The sequence below is a fragment of the Bombina bombina genome, chromosome 3 (assembly GCF_027579735.1).
Source record: "Bombina bombina isolate aBomBom1 chromosome 3, aBomBom1.pri, whole genome shotgun sequence".
Lineage (NCBI taxonomy): Eukaryota > Metazoa > Chordata > Amphibia > Anura > Bombinatoridae > Bombina > Bombina bombina.
Window position 1 is genome coordinate 322,619,607 of NC_069501.1, and position 17,971 is coordinate 322,637,577.

The 17,971-nt window shown below is 41.4% G+C and overlaps 1 protein-coding gene across 2 annotated transcripts in view; it reads right to left on the minus strand.

The window, feature by feature from the left end:
- The window catches only part of ASMTL (acetylserotonin O-methyltransferase like), a 365,075-nt gene that overhangs the window by 286,034 nt on the left and 61,070 nt on the right, over positions 1-17,971 (minus strand). For both annotated transcript variants that reach the window (XM_053706428.1, XM_053706427.1), the window contains exon 4: positions 14,542-14,589. In XM_053706428.1, the coding sequence (XP_053562403.1) occupies positions 14,542-14,589 (48 nt within the window). The remainder of the gene's footprint in view (positions 1-14,541; positions 14,590-17,971) is intronic.

The following is a 17,971-nucleotide window of genomic DNA, read 5'->3' on the forward strand; positions in this document are numbered from 1 at the left end:
CACTCATCTACATATAGCAGATAGCCAAACCAGTACTGAAACGAGAATCAGTAGAGGTAATGGTATATAAGAGTATATTGTCGATCTGAAAAGGGAGGTAGGAGAAGAAATCTCTACGACCGATAACAGAGAACCTATGAAATAGATCACCTAGAGGAATACCATGGTATTCAAATAGGCAATACTCTCTTCACATCCCTCTGAAATTCACTGGGCTTCAGCCTGCTGCGAAGCACATATCAACGTAGAAATCTAGCACAAAATTACTTCACCACCTTCATGGGAGGCAAAGTTTGTAAAACTGAATTGTGGGTGTGGTGAGTGGTGTATTTATAGGCATTTTGAGGTTTGGGAAACTTTGCCCCTCCTGGTAGGAATGTATATCCCATACGTCACTAGCTCATGGACTCTTGCCAATTACATGAAAGAAACCATGTGCCCCTCTATACACACACTTCAATAATAAAGCGCAACATCATTGAAAACTGCACTCTCTCAGGCCAGTTATAGTTATATAATAACAACAGCCCTTAGGCAGCAAACCGCATCTCCTAGCGTCAGCCCACACAGATATAGGGAATAATGTCAGCTAGTGCTGATGTATCAAGTCTCCCCAGAAACAAATGCCTGAACATACCTCAATGCTGCTTGTAGCATGACACGGTTCTCCACACTGAAGATATTTCTTTACACTACCTTCAACTGCTCTGTGGAAACTAGCAGGATCTTAGATACTGTTTGCTAAGATCATCAACATCAGGGCAGAAAATAGTATGTCTCCACTCCTCATGGGAAGTTCTGACTAACGATTTCTCCCTGAGAAAAAACAGAATGTATCCTTATCTGATAAATTACTTTCTCTTGCGGTGTATCCAGTCCACAGATTCATCCTTTATTTGTGGGATATTCTCATTCCCTACAGGAAGTGGCAAAGAGAGCACACAGCAGAGCTGTCCATATAGCTCCCCCTCTAGCTCCACCCCCCAGTCATTCGACCAAAGGTTAAAAAGAAAAAGAAGAAACCATAGGGTGCAGTGGTGACTGTAGTTTAAACCAAAAAAATTTACCTGACTTAATTGCCAGGGCAGGCCGTGGACTGGATACACCGCAAGAGAAAGTAATTTATCAGGTAAGCATAAATTCTGTTTTCTCATGCAAGGTGTATCCAGTCCACGGATTCATCCTTTACTTGTGGGATACCAATACTAAAGCTTTAGGACGCGGATGAAGGGAGGGAACAAGACAGGTACCTTAAAAAGGAAGGCACCACTGCTTGTAAAACCTTTCTCCCAAAAATAGCCCCCGTCAAATTTGTAAAATTTGGCAAAAGTATGCAGTGAAGACCAAGTCGCTGCCTTACAAATCTGTTCAACAGAAGCCTCATTCTTGAAAGCCCATGTGGAAGCCACTGCTCTGGTAGAATGAGCAGTAATTCTTTCAGGAGGCTGCTGGCCAGCAGTCTCATAGGCCAAACGGATGATGCTTTTCAGCCAAAAGGAAAGAGGTAGCAGTCGCTTTCTGACCTCTCCTCTTACCAGAATAGATAACAAACAAGGAAGATGTTTGTCTGAAATCCTTAGTTGCTTGCAAATAGAACTTTAGAGCATGAACTACATCAAGATTGTGCAACAGACGTTCCTTCTTCGAAGAAGGATTGGGACACAGAGAAGGAACAACAATTTCCTGGTTAATATTCTTGTTAGAAACCACTTTAGGAAGAAAACCAGGTTTAGTACGCAAAACTACCTTATCTGCATGGAACACCAGGTAAGGTGAATCACACTGTAAGGCAGATAATTCTGAGACTCTTCGAGCAGAAGAGATAGCTACCAAAAACAAAACTTTCCAAGATAACAACTTAATATCTATGGAATGTAAAGGTTCAAACGGAACCCCTTGAAGAACTGAAAGAACTAGATTTAGACTCCATGGCAGAGCCACAGGTTTATAGACAGGCTTGATTCTGACCAAAGCCTGTGCAAACTCTTGAACGTCTGGTACCTCTGCCAGACGCTTGTATAAAAGGATAGACAGAGCAGATATCTGTCCCTCTAAAGAACTAGCAGACAATCCTTTCTCCAATCCGTCTTGGAGAAAGGACAATATCCTGGGAATCCTAATCTTACTCCATGAGTAACCCTTGGATTCACACCAACAAAGATATTTCCGCCATATCTTATGGTAGATTTTCCTGGTGACAGGCTTTCTAGCCTGAATCAGAGTATCTATAACTGACTCAGAGAAACCACGCTTTAATAGAATTAAGCGTTCAATCTCCAAGCAGTCAGACGTAGAGAAACTAGATTTGGATGCTTGAACGGACCCTGTATTAGAAGATCCTGCCTCATTGGCAGTGTCCATAGTGGGGCAGATGACATGTCCACTAGGTCTGCATACCAAGTGCTGTGTGGCCACGCAGGCGCTATCAAAATCACTGAAGCATTCTCCTGCTTGATTCTGAGGATCAGACGAGGGAGAAGAGGAAACGGTGGGAAAACATAAGACAGATTGAAGGACCAAGGCGCTGCTAGAGCATCTATCAATGCCGCCTTGGGGTCCAGGGACCTGGATCCGTAGAGAGGAAGCTTGGTGTTCTGACGGGACGCCATCAGATCCAACTCTGGAATGCCCCATAGCTGAGTCAGCTGGGCAAATACCTCCAGGTGGAGTTCCGACTCCCCTGGGTGAAAAGTCTGACGACTCAGAAAATCCGCCTCCCTTTTGTCTACTCCTGGGATGTGAATTGCTGAGAGATGGCAGGAGTGGTCCTCCGCCCACCTGATTATTTTGGTTACTTCCTTCATCGCTAGGGAACTCTTTGTTCCCTCCTGATGATTAATGTAAGCTACAGTCGTGATGTTGTCCGACTGAAATCTGATGAATTTGGCCGCAGCTAGTTGAGGCCATGCCTGAAGCGCGTTGAAAATCGCCCTCAGTTCCAGAATGTTTATCAGGAGAAGAGATTCTTCCTGAGACCATAAGCCTTGAGCTTTCAGGGAGTCCCAGACCGCACCCCAGCCTAACAGACTGGCGTTGGTCATTACAATGATCCACTCTGGTGTGCGGAAACATATTCCCTGAGACAGGTGATCCTGAGACAACCAGCAGAGAAGAGAAACTCTGGTTTCCTGGTCCAACTGTATTTGAGGAGACAAATCTGCATAATCCCCATTCCACTGATTGCGCATGCATAGTTGCAGTGGTCTGAGATGTATCCGAGCGAAAGGGACTATGTCCATTGCAACTACCATTAATCCGATTGCCTCCATACACTGAGCCACAGATGGCCGAGGAATGGAATGAAGAACTCGGCAAGTAGTTAAAAGTTTCAACTTTCTGACCTCCGTCAGAAATATTTTCATTTCTACCGAATCTATTAGTGTTCCTAGGAAGGGAACCCTTGTGAGTGGGGACAGAGAACTCTTTTTGATGTTCACCTTCCACCGGTGAGACCTGAGAAAGGCCAATACAATCTCCGTGTGAGCCTTGGCTCTGTGAAAGGACGGCGCCTGAATTAAGATGTCGTCCAAATAAGGCGCCACTGCTATGCCCCGCGGTCTTAGAACCGCCAGAAGGGACCCTAGCACCTTTTGTGAAAATTCTGGGAGCAGTGGCTAAACCGAATGGAAGAGCCACAAACTAGTAATGCTTGTCTAGGAAAGCGAACCTGAGGAACTGATGATGATGATGATCTTTGTGGATAGGGATATGCAGGTACGCATCCTTTAGATCCACGGTAGTCATATATTGACCTTCCTGGATCATAGGTAAGATTGTCTGAATGGTCTCCATCTTGAATGATGGGACTCTGAGGAATCTGTTTAGAATTTTTAGATCCAGGATTGGTCTGAAAGTTCCTTCTTTTTTGGGAACCACAAACAGGTTTGAGTAAAAAGCCAGTCCTTGTTCTGCAATTGTTACTGGGTATATCACTCCCATCGTATGTAGATCTTCTACACAGCGTAAGAACGCCTCTTTCTTTGTCTGGTCTGTAGACAGACGAGAAATGTGGAACCTTCCCCTTGGAGGGGAGTCCTTGAATTCTAGAAGATATCCCTGGGTAACAATCTCTAATGCCCAGGGATCATGAACATCTCTTTCCCAGGCCTGAGCGAAGAGAGAAAGTCTGCCCCCTACTAGATCCGGTCCCGGATCGGGGGCTACCCCTTCATGCTGTCTTGGTAGCAGCTGCAGGCTTTTTGGCCTGTTTACCCTTGTTCCAGCCCTGGTAAGGCTTTGAGGTTGCCTTGGGCTGTGAAGCGTTACCATCTTGCTTTGCAGCTGTAGAGGCTGAAACGGGACCGCTCCTGAAATTACGAAAGGAACAAAAATTAGCTTTGTTTTTAGCCTTAAAGGGCTTGTCCTGAGGGAGAGCATGGCCCTTTTCCCCGGTGATTTCTGAAATAATCTCTTTCAATTCTGGCCCGAAAAGGGTCTTTCCTTTGAAAGGGATATTTAATAATTTGGATTTTGACGACATATCGGTCGACCATGACTTGAGCCAAATCGCTCTGCACGCCATAATGGCGAAACCTGAATTCTTTGCCGCTAACTTAGCTAATTGCAAAGCGGCATCTGTGATAAAAGTATTAGCTAGCTTTAGAGCCTTAATTCTATCCATAATTTCGTCATATGAGGTCTCCGTCTGGAGCGACTCTTCCAGCGCCTCAAACCAGAAAGCCGCTGCAGTAGTTACAGGAATAATGCAGGCAATAGGTTGGAGAAGAAAACCTTGTTGAACAAATTTTTTTTTAAGTAAACCTAACTTTTTATCCATAGGATCTTTAAAAGCACAACTGTCTTCAATTGGTATGGTTGTGCATTTAGCAAGTGAAGATTTCTTAAAACAAATAATCGATTGCCCTGAATTAGTGTCAACCAGCCTAATTAGCCCTGTTATGTAAGCATTCAATTCTTTACTAAGTCTCAGAACATAGCTTACCCTCCCCACATGGGGATCTTGTCAGTCTTCTAGCATTATCTCAGTCTTGTCTAGAAATAAATGACTAAACATACCTCATTGCAGTCAAGCCTGCAAACTGTTCCCCCCCAACTGAAGTTTTCTGGTACTCCTCAGTCCTGTGTGGGAACAGCAGTGGATTTTAGTTACAACATGCTAAAATCATTTTCCTCTCAGCAGAAATCTTAAGGAAAGGAAAGGAAAGGAAAAGGAAAGGAAAGGAAAGAAAGGAAAGGAAAGGAAAGAAAGGAAAGAAAAGAAAGAAAAGAAAGGAAAGAAAGGAAAGAAAGGAAAGAAAGGAAAGAAAGGAAAGAAAGGAAAGAAAGGAAAGAAAGAAAAGAAAGAAAAGAAAGAAAGGAAAGAAAGAAAGGAAAGAAAGGAAAGAAAAGAAAAGAAAGGAAAGAAAGGAAAGAAAGGAAAGAAAAGAAAGAAAGGAAAAGAAAGAAAGGAAAGAAAGAAAAGAAAGAAAAGAAAGGAAAGAAAGGAAAGAAAGGAAAGAAAGGAAAGAAAAGAAAAGAAAGGAAAGAAAGGAAAGAAAAGAAAAGAAAGAAAGGAAAGAAAGGAAAGAAAGGAAAGAAAGGAAAGAAAGGAAAGAAAGGAAAGAAAAGAAAGAAAGGAAAGGAAAGAAAAGAAAAGAAAGGAAAGGAAAGAAAGGAAAGAAAAGAAAAGAAAGGAAAGAAAGGAAAGAAAAGAAAAGAAAGAAAGGAAAGAAAGGAAAGAAAGGAAAGAAAGGAAAGAAAGGAAAGAAAGGAAAGAAAAGAAAGAAAGGAAAGAAAAGAAAGAAAAGAAAGGAAAGAAAGAAAGGAAAGAAAAGAAAGAAAAGAAAGAAAAGAAAAGAAAGGAAAGAAAAGAAAGAAAGGAAAGAAAAGAAAAAAAGGAAAGGAAAGAAAGAAAGAAAAGAAAGGAAAGAAAGGAAAGAAAAGAAAGAAAAGAAAGGAAAGAAAGGAAAGAAAGAAAAGAAAGGAAAGAAAAGAAAGAAAAGAAAGGAAAGAAAAGAAAGAAAGGAAAGAAAAGAAAAGAAAAAAAGGAAAGGAAAGAAAGAAAGGAAAGAAAAGAAAGAAAAGAAAAGAAAGGAAAGAAAAGAAAGAAAAGAAAAGAAAGGAAAGAAAAGAAAGAAAAGAAAGAAAAGAAAGAAAAGAAAGGAAAGAAAGGAAAGAAAGGAAAGAAAAGAAAGAAAAGAAAGAAAAGAAAGAAAAGAAAGAAAAGAAAGAAAAGAAAGGAAAGAAAGGAAAGAAAGAAAGAAAGAAAGAAAGAAAGAAAGAAAGAAAGAAAGAAAGAAAGAAAGAAAGAAAGAAAGAAAGGAAAGAAAAGAAAGGAAAGAAAAGAAAGGAAAGAAGAGAAAAGAAAGGAAAGAAAGAAAGAAAAGAAGAGAAAAGAAAGGAAAGAAAGAAAGAAAAGAAGAGAAAAGAAAGGAAAGAAAGAAAGAAAAGAAGAGAAAAGAAAGGAAAGAAAGAAAGAAAGAAAGAAAGAAAGAAAGAAAAGAAAAAAAAGAAAAGAAAAGGAAAGAAACAAAGAAAGAAAGGGTAAGGAAAGGAAAACAGAATTTATGTTTACCTGATAAATTACTTTCTCCAACGGTGTGTCCGGTCCACGGCGTCATCCTTACTTGTGGGATATTCTCTTCCCCAACAGGAAATGGCAAAGAGCCCAGCAAAGCTGGTCACATGATCCCTCCTAGGCTCCGCCTACCCCAGTCATTCGACCGACGTTAAGGAGGAATATTTGCATAGGAGAAACCATATGTTACCGTGGTGACTGTAGTTAAAGAAAATAAATTATCAGACCTGATTAAAAAAACCAGGGCGGGCCGTGGACCGGACACACCGTTGGAGAAAGTAATTTATCAGGTAAACATAAATTCTGTTTTCTCCAACATAGGTGTGTCCGGTCCACGGCGTCATCCTTACTTGTGGGAACCAATACCAAAGCTTTAGGACACGGATGAAGGGAGGGAGCAAATCAGGTCACCTAAATGGAAGGCACCACGGCTTGCAAAACCTTTCTCCCAAAAATAGCCTCAGAAGAAGCAAAAGTATCAAATTTGTAAAATTTAGAAAAAGTGTGCAGTGAAGACCAAGTCGCTGCCTTACATATCTGATCAACAGAAGCCTCGTTCTTGAAGGCCCATGTGGAAGCCACAGCCCTAGTGGAGTGAGCTGTGATTCTTTCAGGAGGCTGCCGTCCGGCAGTCACATAAGCCAATCGGATAATGCTTTTAATCCAGAAGGAGAGAGAGGTAGAAGTTGCTTTTTGACCTCTCCGTTTACCAGAATAAACAACAAACAAAGACAAAGTTTGTCTGAAATCCTTAGTAGCTGCTAAGTAAAATTTGAGAGCACGAACTACATCCAAGTTGTGCAACAAACGTTCCTTCTTTGAAACTGGATTAGGACACAAAGAAGGCACAACTATCTCCTGGTTAATGTTTTTGTTAGAAACAACTTTTGGAAGAAAACCAGGTTTAGTACGCAAAACCACCTTATCTGCATGGAACACCAGATAAGGAGAAGAACACTGCAGAGCAGATAATTCTGAAACTCTTCTAGCAGAAGAAATTGCAACCAAAAACAAAACTTTCCAAGATAATAACTTAATATCAACGGAATGTAAGGGTTCAAACGGAACCCCCTGAAGAACTGAAAGAACTAGGTTGAGACTCCAAGGAGGAGTCAAAATTTTGTAAACAGGCTTGATTCTAACCAGAGCCTGAACAAAGGCTAGAACATCTGGCACAGCTGCCAGCTTTTTGTGAAGTAACACAGACAAGGCAGAAATCTGTCCCATCAAGGAACTTGCAGATAATCCTTTTTCCAATCCTTCTCGAAGGAAGGATAGACTCTTAGGAATCTTAACCTTGTCCCAAGGGAATCCTGCAGATTCACACCAACAGATATACCAAATTATGTGGTAATTTTTCTGGTTACAGGCTTTCAGGCCTGAACAAGAGAATTAATAACAGAAACTGAGAACCCTCGCTTTGATAAGATCAAGCGTTCAATCTCCAAGCAGTCAGCTGGAGTGGGTCGAACGGACCTAGAACAAGAAGGTCTCGTCTCAAAGGTAGCTTCCATGGTGGAGCCGATGACATATTCACCAGATCTGCATACCAAGTCCTGCGTGGCCACGCAGGAGCTATCAAAATCACCGACGCCCTCTCCTGATTGATCCTGGCTACCAGCCTGGGGATGAGAGGAAACGGCGGGAACACATAAGCTAGTTTGAAGGTCCAAGGTGCTACTAGTGCATCCACTAGAGCCGCCTTGGGATCCCTGGATCTGTACCCGTAGTAAGGAACTCTGAAGTTCTTACGAGAGGCCATCAGATCCATGTCTGGAATGCCCCACGGTTGAGTGACTTGGGCAAAGATTTCCGGATGGAGTTCCCACTCCCCCGGATGCAATGTCTGACGACTCAGAAAATCCGCTTCCCAATTTTCCACTCCTGGGATGTGGATAGCAGACAGATGGCAGGAGTGAGACTCCGCCCATAGAATGATTTTGGTCACTTCTTCCATCGCTAGGGAACTCCTTGTTCCCCCCTGATGGTTGATGTATGAACTTGGCCCTCGCTAGCTGAGGCCAAGCTTTGAGAGCATTGAATATCGCTCTCAGTTCCAGAATATTTATCGGTAGAAGAGATTCTACCCGAGACCAAAGACCCTGAGCTTTCAGGGATCCCCAGACCGCGCCCCAGCCCATCAGACTGGCGTCGGTCGTGACAATGACCCACTCTGGTCTGCGGAAGGTCATCCCTTGTGACAGGTTGTCCAGGGACAGCCACCAACGGAATGAGTCTCTGGTCCTCTGATTTACTTGTATCTTCGGAGACAAGTCTGAATAGTCCCCATTCCACTGACTGAGCATGAACAGTTGTAATGGTCTTAGATGAATGCGCACAAAAGGAACTATGTCCATTGCCGCTACCATCAAACCTATCACTTCCATGCACTGCGCTATGGAAGGAAGAGGAACGGAATGAAGTATCCGACAAGAGTCTAGAAGTTTTGTTTTTCTGGCTTCTGTCAGAAAAATCCTCATTTCTAAGGAGTCTATTATAGTTCCCAAGAAGGGAACCCTCGTTGACGGAGATAGAGAACTCTTTTCCACGTTCACTTTCCATCCGTGAGATCTGAGAAAGGCCAGGACAATGTCCGTGTGAGCCTTTACTTGAGGAAGGGACGACGCTCGAATCAGAATGTCGTCCAAGTAAGGTACTACAGCAATGCCCCTTGGTCTTAGCACCGCCAGAAGGGACCCTAGTACCTATGAGAAAATCCTAGGAGCAGTGGCTAATCCGAAAGAAAACGCCACGAACTGGAAATGCTTGTCCAGGAATGCAAACCTTAGGAACCGATGATGTTCCTTGTGGATAGGAATATGTAGATACGCATCCTTGAAATCCACCTTGGTCATGAATTGACCTTCCTGGATGGAAGGAAGAAGTGTTCGAATGGTTTCCATCTTGAACGATGGAACCTTGAGAAACTTGTTCAAGATCTTGAGATCTAAGATTGGTCTGAACGTTCCCTCTTTTTTGGGAACTATGAACAGATTGGAGTAGAACCCCATCCCTTGTTCTCCTAATGGAACAGGATGAATCACTCCCATTTTTAGCAGGTCTTCTACCCAATGTAAGAATGCCTGTCTTCTTATGTGGTCTGAAGACAACTGAGACCTGTGGAACCTCCCCCTTGGAGGAAGCCCCTTGAACTCCAGAGAATAACCTTGGGAGACTATTTCTAGCGCCCAAGGATCCAGAACATCTCTTGCCCCAGCCTGAGCGAAGAGAGAGAGTCTGCCCCCCACCAGATCCGGTCCCGGATCGGGGGCCCGCATTTCATGCTGTCTTGGTAGCAGTGGCAGGTTTCCTGGCCTGCTTTCCTTTGTTCCAGCCTTGCATAGGTCTCCAGGCTGGATTGGCTTGAGAAGTATTACCTTCCTGCTTAGAGGACGTAGCCCTTGGGGCTGATCCGTTTCTGCGAAAGGGACGAAACTTAGGTTTATTTTTGGTCTTGAAAAGACCTATCCTGAGGAAGGGCGTGGCCCTTGCCCCCAGTGATATCAGAGATAATCTCTTTCAAGTCAGGGCCAAAGAGTGTTTTCCCCTTGAAAGGAATGTCAAGCAATTTGTTCTTGGAAGACGCATCCGCTGCCCAAGATTTTAACCAAAGCGCTCTGCGCCACAATAGCAAACCCAGAATTTTTTCGCCGCTAACCTAGCCAATTGCAAGTGGCGTCTAGGGTGAAAGAACTAGCCAATTTAAGAGCACGAATTCTGTCCATAATCTCCTCATAAGAAGAAGAATTACTAATAATCGCCTTTCCTAGCTCATCAAACTAGAAACACGCGGCTGCAGTGACAGGGACAATGCATGCAATTGGTTGTAGAAGGGAACCTTGCTGAACAAACATCTTTAGCAGACCTTCTAATTTTTTATCCATAGGATCTTGGAAAGCACAACTATCTTCTATGGGTATAGTGGCGCGCTTGTGTAGAGTAGAAACCGCCCCCTCGACCTTGGGGACTGTCTGCCATCAGTCCTTTCTGGGGTCGACTATAGGAAAACAATTTTATAAATATGGGGGGAGGTACTAAAGGTATACCGGGCCTGTCCCATTCTTTACTAACAATGTACGCCACCCGCTTGGATATAGGAAAAGCTTCGGGGGGCCCCGGGGCCTCTAAGAACTTTTCCATTTTACATAGTGGTTCTGGAATGACCAGATAATCACAATCATCCAAATTGGATAACACCTCCTTAAGCAGAGCGCGGAGATGTTCCAACTTAAATTTAAAATTAATCACATCAGGTTCAGCTTGTTGAGAAATGTTTCCTGAATCTGAAATTTCTCCCTCAGACAAAACCTCCCTGGCCCCCTCAGACTGGTGTAGGGGCCCTTCAGAAACCATATCATCAGCGTTCTCATGCTCTTGCAGTCGCGCTTTCGCTGATAAGTGGGCATATTGGCTAAAATGTTTTTGATAGAATTATCCATTACAGCCGTTAAATGTTGCATAGTAAGGAGTATTGGCGCACTAGATGTACTAGGGGCCTCCTGTATGGGCAAGACTGGTGTAGACGAAGTAGGGGATGATGCAGTACCATGCTTACTCCCCTCACTTGAGGAATCATCTTGGGCATCATTTTTACTAAATTTTTTTATGACATAAAATACATATAGTTAAATGAGAAGGAACCTTGGTTTCCCCACAGTCAGAACACAATCTATCTGGTAGTTCAGACATGTTAAACAGGCATAAACTTGATAACAAAGCACAAAAAACGTTTTAAAATAAAACCGTTACTGTCACTTTAAATTTTAAACTAAACACACTTTATTACTGCAATTGCGAAAAAGTATGAAGGAATTGTTCAAAATTCACCAAAATTTCACCACAGTGTCTTAAAGCCTTAAAAGTATTGCACACCAAATTTGGAAGCTTTAACCCTTAAAATAACGGAACCGGAGCCGTTTTTATATTTAACCCCTTTACAGTCCCTGGAATCTGCTTTGCTGAGACCCAACCAAGCCCAAAGGGGAATACGATACCAAATGATGTCTTCAGAAAGACTTTTCTATGTATCAGAGCTCCACACACATGCAGCTGCATGCCATGCTGTCCTCAAAAACAAGTGCGCCATACCGGCGCGAAAATGAGGCTCTGACTATGATTAGGGAAAGCCCCTAAAGAATAAGGTGTCAAAAACAGTGCCTGCCGATATAATCATATCAAAATACCCAGAATAAATGATTCCTCAAGGCTAAATATGTGTTAATAATGAATCGATTTAGCCCAGAAAAAGTCTACAGTCTTAATAAGCCCTTGTGAAGCCCTTATTTACTATCTTAATAAACATGGCTTACCGGATCCCATAGGGAAAATGACAGCTTCCAGCATTACATCGTCTTGTTAGAATGTGTCATACCTCAAGCAGTAAGAGACTGCACACTGTTCCCCCAACTGAAGTTAATTGCTCTCAAAAGTCCTGTGTGGAACAGCCATGGATTTTAGTTACGGTGCTAAAATCATTTTCCTCATACAAACAGAAATCTTCATCTCTTTTCTGTTTCTGAGTAAATAGTACATACCAGCACTATTTTAAAATAACAAACTCTTGATTGAATAATAAAAACTACAGTTAAACACTAAAAAACTCTAAGCCATCTCCGTGGAGATGTTGCCTGTACAACGGCAAAGAGAATGACTGGGGTAGGCGGAGCCTAGGAGGGATCATGTGACCAGCTTTGCTGGGCTCTTTGCCATTTCCTGTTGGGGAAGAGAATATCCCACAAGTAAGGATGACGCCGTGGACCGGACACACCTATGTTGGAGAAAGAAAGAGCTGATTATGGTTATTATTAAGTTTGGGGATTTTGTCAGAAACATTGTCATTTGTTGTCTACAGACCTGATATTACCATTCATGACAGATAATGTCCTTATGATTGGATAAAAGAGGAATACTAATTTGAGGGACATATTACTAAAAACAGATCCCATTAAGTTTTATGAGGGCGTTGACATCACAAAGAGGAATAAGGGCTGTTTTAAATGCCTGGGATGCACTACAAGCAATGACTTAAAAGAACAGTTTACACCAACTTTCATATAACTGCATGTAATAGACACTAATATAAAGAAGACTATACACACATACGGTTCTAAAAATCCAGTATAAAAGCTTTTAAAAACGTACTTAGAAGCTCCCAGTTAGCACTGTTGATGAGATTAAGCTGGGACACAAAGTGAAAGAGGCTTGAAAAGCAGAAAGAGCAGACACTCTCCCCTTCCCTGCATACAAAAAGACAGAGTACACATAAAATAGCAGCAAGAATATGTAGGCCTGGGTCTACATCTGATACTTTGTGGCTTGGTTACGAGTCTGAAAATCAGCACAATGTTATAAAAAAAATAAGCAAAACTATACATTGTTACAAAAACACTCCCAGATGGACTATATAAATGGATCATTTACAAAACATGTATGCAGAGAAAACTATAGTGTACAATGTTCCTTTAATCACCATTAAGACTCTCTTAGGACTTTAAGAGAATGCATGGCTAATCATAGGATCGCAAAAAGACAGGCCGTAAAAACTGGAAAATCCAACCATCATGTAGTGTGATATTGTGCAGATATGGCACGCTCAATATCATCGCTAAAAACAATCATCATTCATCATGGCCCTAAGTCTCCTAGGAGGTGGAGATTGTGATAAATTGCTTCATAAAGATGAAGATCAGTTGATCTTCAGATTGGACACTATAGACCCTGGTGATGCCTGACATCAAATGTCTTTATTAGACTGGATTTAATTTAGGCTACATCACTGGGTTATCAGAAGGATGTGTTGGACCCTAGTGGTCACCTGTATATCACTGGGTGTCCAGGCTACCACAATATGGGTCCTGTGGGACAAATGGTAGGACTTCTAAGGTCCTACTATCTTTCCTAGGAATACATTACCTTGATCCATTAACTAGATGTCCTCTATCCATGTGGGGTTACATTCATTATATATATATATATATATATATATATATATATATATATACATATACATACATACATACACATACATACACACACACACATATAGGAATCAACAGTATTTTTCTAGGAATATTGACTCTATCAATGGTGTCCAGATTTAAGATGCAAATTTATTGATAGCCTATTAACAACATGAAACATTAGAAGATTTTTAATTTTGTGCTTTCAGTAGTCAGCACTATATACAAATATGCACTTTTCACACTTGGGTTTCATTGGTACTTAGGTACCTTTATTTATATATTTACATTTAGAGATGCTCACACATTGTATTATTTTTAAGATGTGTTGACTAGTTTTTGTTTTAATACACTTGACCAGAGGTATACCAGAGGTGACGTGATTGATACTTCCTGTCCCCAGTGGTCGCACAGCGGAGAGCTGATGATGGCTATAATTATTTACACAGAAAGTATGAAGTATATTCAATGCTTTTGGTTATTTGGTTATTTTAAATGCTTAGATTTACTATGGATCTAAAGTGTAATTGTACCGGATGTAATGTCCATGTTCCAGACTTCGACGATGTTTGTTAGTCACTGGAAATGAGGTCACAAAAAACAGTTTTGATGTACAGCAGGAAATGATGCACTATGAGATTTTTGGTGCCAAAACATGGAGAGTTTAGTTTATTTTTCACTATTTATGCTGCACTGTAACATTGTGTGTATATTCTAAAGAATGGGGATATGTAGTTCCTGAAACGTCAATAAACAGTTCACCTTTGATTGAGAAAATTCCTATTTTTCATCCGGGACTAGTGGACCACTAGAAATATATATATATTTATTTATTTATTTATTTATTAACAAGGGATTGTAAGCAGCTAACTCATGAAACCAACAATCACTGGTTTAGGAGCTTTTAAAAAATGTTGTGGTTGAGTAGCTATGTTTGTTAACAAGGGATACTAGTTCACACATAACATGTTTTATCACATGGTGCAGTTTATGTTTGCATTAGAAAGCATTGTAAATGAGCAGTCACAATTGCTGATAAATGAACGTATATTATAAGCAGCTTACCACAATAGTGTCAGCTCCAATGACAATATCCGGAGTTTTAAGGTGTTTCTGGAAAAAAAAATATAATATATTAATTGTTTTGCTTTCACTTTAATAACCAAAAATAATAGGCTTATACAGCCCTGATACACCATAACAAAACACAAACTATTTAAATTAAATACACTAATTTTTTATGTAGTCCTTTTAGATGACCGATGTGCAAATTAATCCTGGAATTGCACCTGTCAGCCGAACCCTGCCACATACTGTATCTGTCCATAACTGGTCTCAGCAGACATTATCATTTAATAAACTGCAAAAGCAAGGGACGTCTTGCAAACAAAATGACAATGCTTAGCTGGGTCTACTTCAGTAACAAGTCCTGAAAAACATTTGCAGCAAACAAACCCATTGTTAACAATCAACAAGTATATTAAATTATTGCAAGACAATAGGGAAAAAAATGTAATTACAAAGTCTTTAGTATCCCTTTAAGCACTGATGTGTACGGTTTGAGTTGTATAATTGCCAGATACTTAATCATATGCACAGAACTAATTAACATCCTGCCTCTCTATCTGCCTAGCCACAACAGATGCTATACCAATTAAAGCTGATAAATTACTACATTTTTCCATGCCTTAAACGAAAATAAAACAAAAAAAGTATTTTATTATTCAGTTAGAGAATACAATTGAAAAAAAGAGTTTCCAATTTACTTATTTTATCACATTTGCTTCATTATCTCTATTCTTTGTTGAAGGGATACCTAGGTAGGTAGCGTGCACATGTCTGAAGCATTACATGACGGGGAATAGTGTTGCCATCTTGTGCTCTTGCCAATGTATAACATAGTTGCAAAACAACTGCAATATAGTGCTGCACACGTGCACATTCCTAAGCTAACATCCCTGCTTTTCAACAAAGGATAACAAGAAAATTAAAAACATTTTATAATAGAAGTAAATTGGAAAGTTGTTTAAAATTGTATGCTCTATCTGAATCATGAAAGAAAAATTGTGGGTTTTATGTTCCTTTAAAGGGACAGTAAAGTCAAAATGAAATGGATTTTATGGAGCATGTAATTTTTAACAGCTATACAATTTTCTCATATTATCAATTTTGCTAAGTACTCTTGGTTTCCTGTGTTAAAGAGTAATCCTGGGTGAGCTCAGGAGCGTGCACATATTTTTAGCCATCTGGCAGCAGTGTTTGCAACAATGTTTAAAGCAAAGTTACGCATAGTATAAGACACAGCTGCCATAGAATGCTAAATACACATGAACACTCCTAAGCTCCAATCAGCCTACATAGGTTCTCCAAAAAGAACAAAGCAAGATTAATAATAGAAGAAAATTGGAAAGTTGTTTAAAATTGCAAACTCTGGAGGAGTTTCCGGGGGAGGAGCTCAGGTGCAGGGCTCCTGTTGCACCTGTTGAAGCATCACCTCCACCTTAGGCTATTGGCAAAACTTTCGCGCCCAAACCCTTAGCCCCAGGGCAGCCTAAAAATAGCTGGTTCATCGCTCCCGGAACCGTGGTTGTGCCTTGTCTATGCACTAAACTGCAAATTGCAGCATTTATGGGTTCCTGCCGTTAATTGTTGAACAGACTCTGAGAGACTATCTGCGCCTACTTTCTTACTTTTTTTCCTCTCTATCCCGGTCTCCAAATAAGGAAGATACATTACTCTCCCCCCCTCTGTGTCTACCGGATCCTGACATACCCTGCTGTCTCTGAATTGTACAAAAATGGGAGATACCACACCGCAAATTAACACCTAGAAGTTCTACCTGAACGGAGTCCTTCGCTTGGCTGGCTTGGCGGTGGTTGCGGGGGCTGGGCTGGGATCCCGCTCGCTGTCTTCCTGCATCAGCTGTGGTGTGGACTCACCTGTGACCGGATCCTGCTCCCCTGCTGGGCCTCCCGCGGTGGCTGTCTCCCTTTGCTGATTGGTCCTTCGCTGTTTCTGGGTTGCCCTGAGGAGAAGGCTGGAGAGAGCTGGTTGGCTGCGCAACCTGCTGTTCTCGGTCCGGGTGTCCCCTCCCACCGGTGCTGCGTGAGGGGCACGGACCGCTGTCCTCATCTCCTTGGCTTGATCTGGCTGCCACCAATTCCTCACTCTCTGACACCGGCCTGTGACAACCGACCGTTTCTACTCCCCGCAGGTGAGGCCCGTCTACACAGGTGCTCCCCCTCCCACCGGTGCTGCGTGAGGGGGATTGCCTTGGAAGGAAAACCTTAGGGATCCCAGCCTGCAACTGCAGACAACACCGGGTAACGTTCAAAATTGTAACTTTCTTTATTATATCCTACTACCCTTTTTTTTGGAACAGTGTCTGAGTATAGATACACAGGGGGTCAACTGGGATAGGAGTACCGGGATAGAGTATTTTACAACTGGTATCTACTGCTTGATTAAATCCCCCTTGAAATAATTGCGGCTGACTTCAAAATAAGGGACACAAAACCACATCACTGGCCCTTCTCTTGTGGATTCGGCTTGTTTCTATTTTTGACCATATCCTGGATCATTAATTTTCACCCCCCCATTGTTCTTCTTTTGTTTGTGGTGGGAGAGGAGTGGAAAGGAACAAAAGGACTGTCCATTTAAAACTAATTGACTATTAGTATCCTGACACTATTGTTTCTAATTTTATAACTGCTGAATCTGCTGTCTTATCAATGTTACTTACCTGAATCAAAAATCTTGCACCTTTATGCTTAACAATAGCCAGCCTTTAAACAAAACTGCGAGTTAATTGAGACTGCCTAAGTAGTTTAAACTACTTGGGCTTGCTTGGTTTTGCCTATCTAAAATTTTTCCTCTCTCTCCTCGTTTGGAGGAAAGGGGGAGGAAAAGAGGTGAAGGGAGAGGAAGGGGGAAGGAGAGAGTTAAATGCTGCATAATAACCTCTTAAAGTAAAGGGGAAGAAAGCTGCTCATTATTTAAATTTATTTGATTGATAGCAGTATGATACTAATGACTTTATTTATCTAATCACCCATCAACTTGCTGTGGTTTTTTTTGTTGTTTTTTTTTTTTTCCTTCTTTTTTTTTCTTTTTTTTCACAAAACAATCCTGTGATTTAGACAAAAATTATCTGACTAAGATGAAGTAAGCTAAGTATCTCCAATTAATTGTATTTGCTTGACCTTGCTGAGTCCAAAACTTTCACCTTAAGGTCTTATAACTCCCAGAGATCTTTACTGGAGTGAGAAGGTGAAGGGAAAGGGAAAAGGAATACCCTTCTACATTCACTGTTTGATACAAAACTGTGTTTTATTTATCTTAAGGAAGCCCCTGCAATTAAATGCTTCCAGAGCACAGTGATAAATCATATTGAAATTAAATTGCTGGAGCTAATAGGCACAGGTGGTCTATAGCTTTAGACAATCTTTGGTGTAAAAATAACCAAACTTGATCCTGATTACAAAAACCAAAGGTG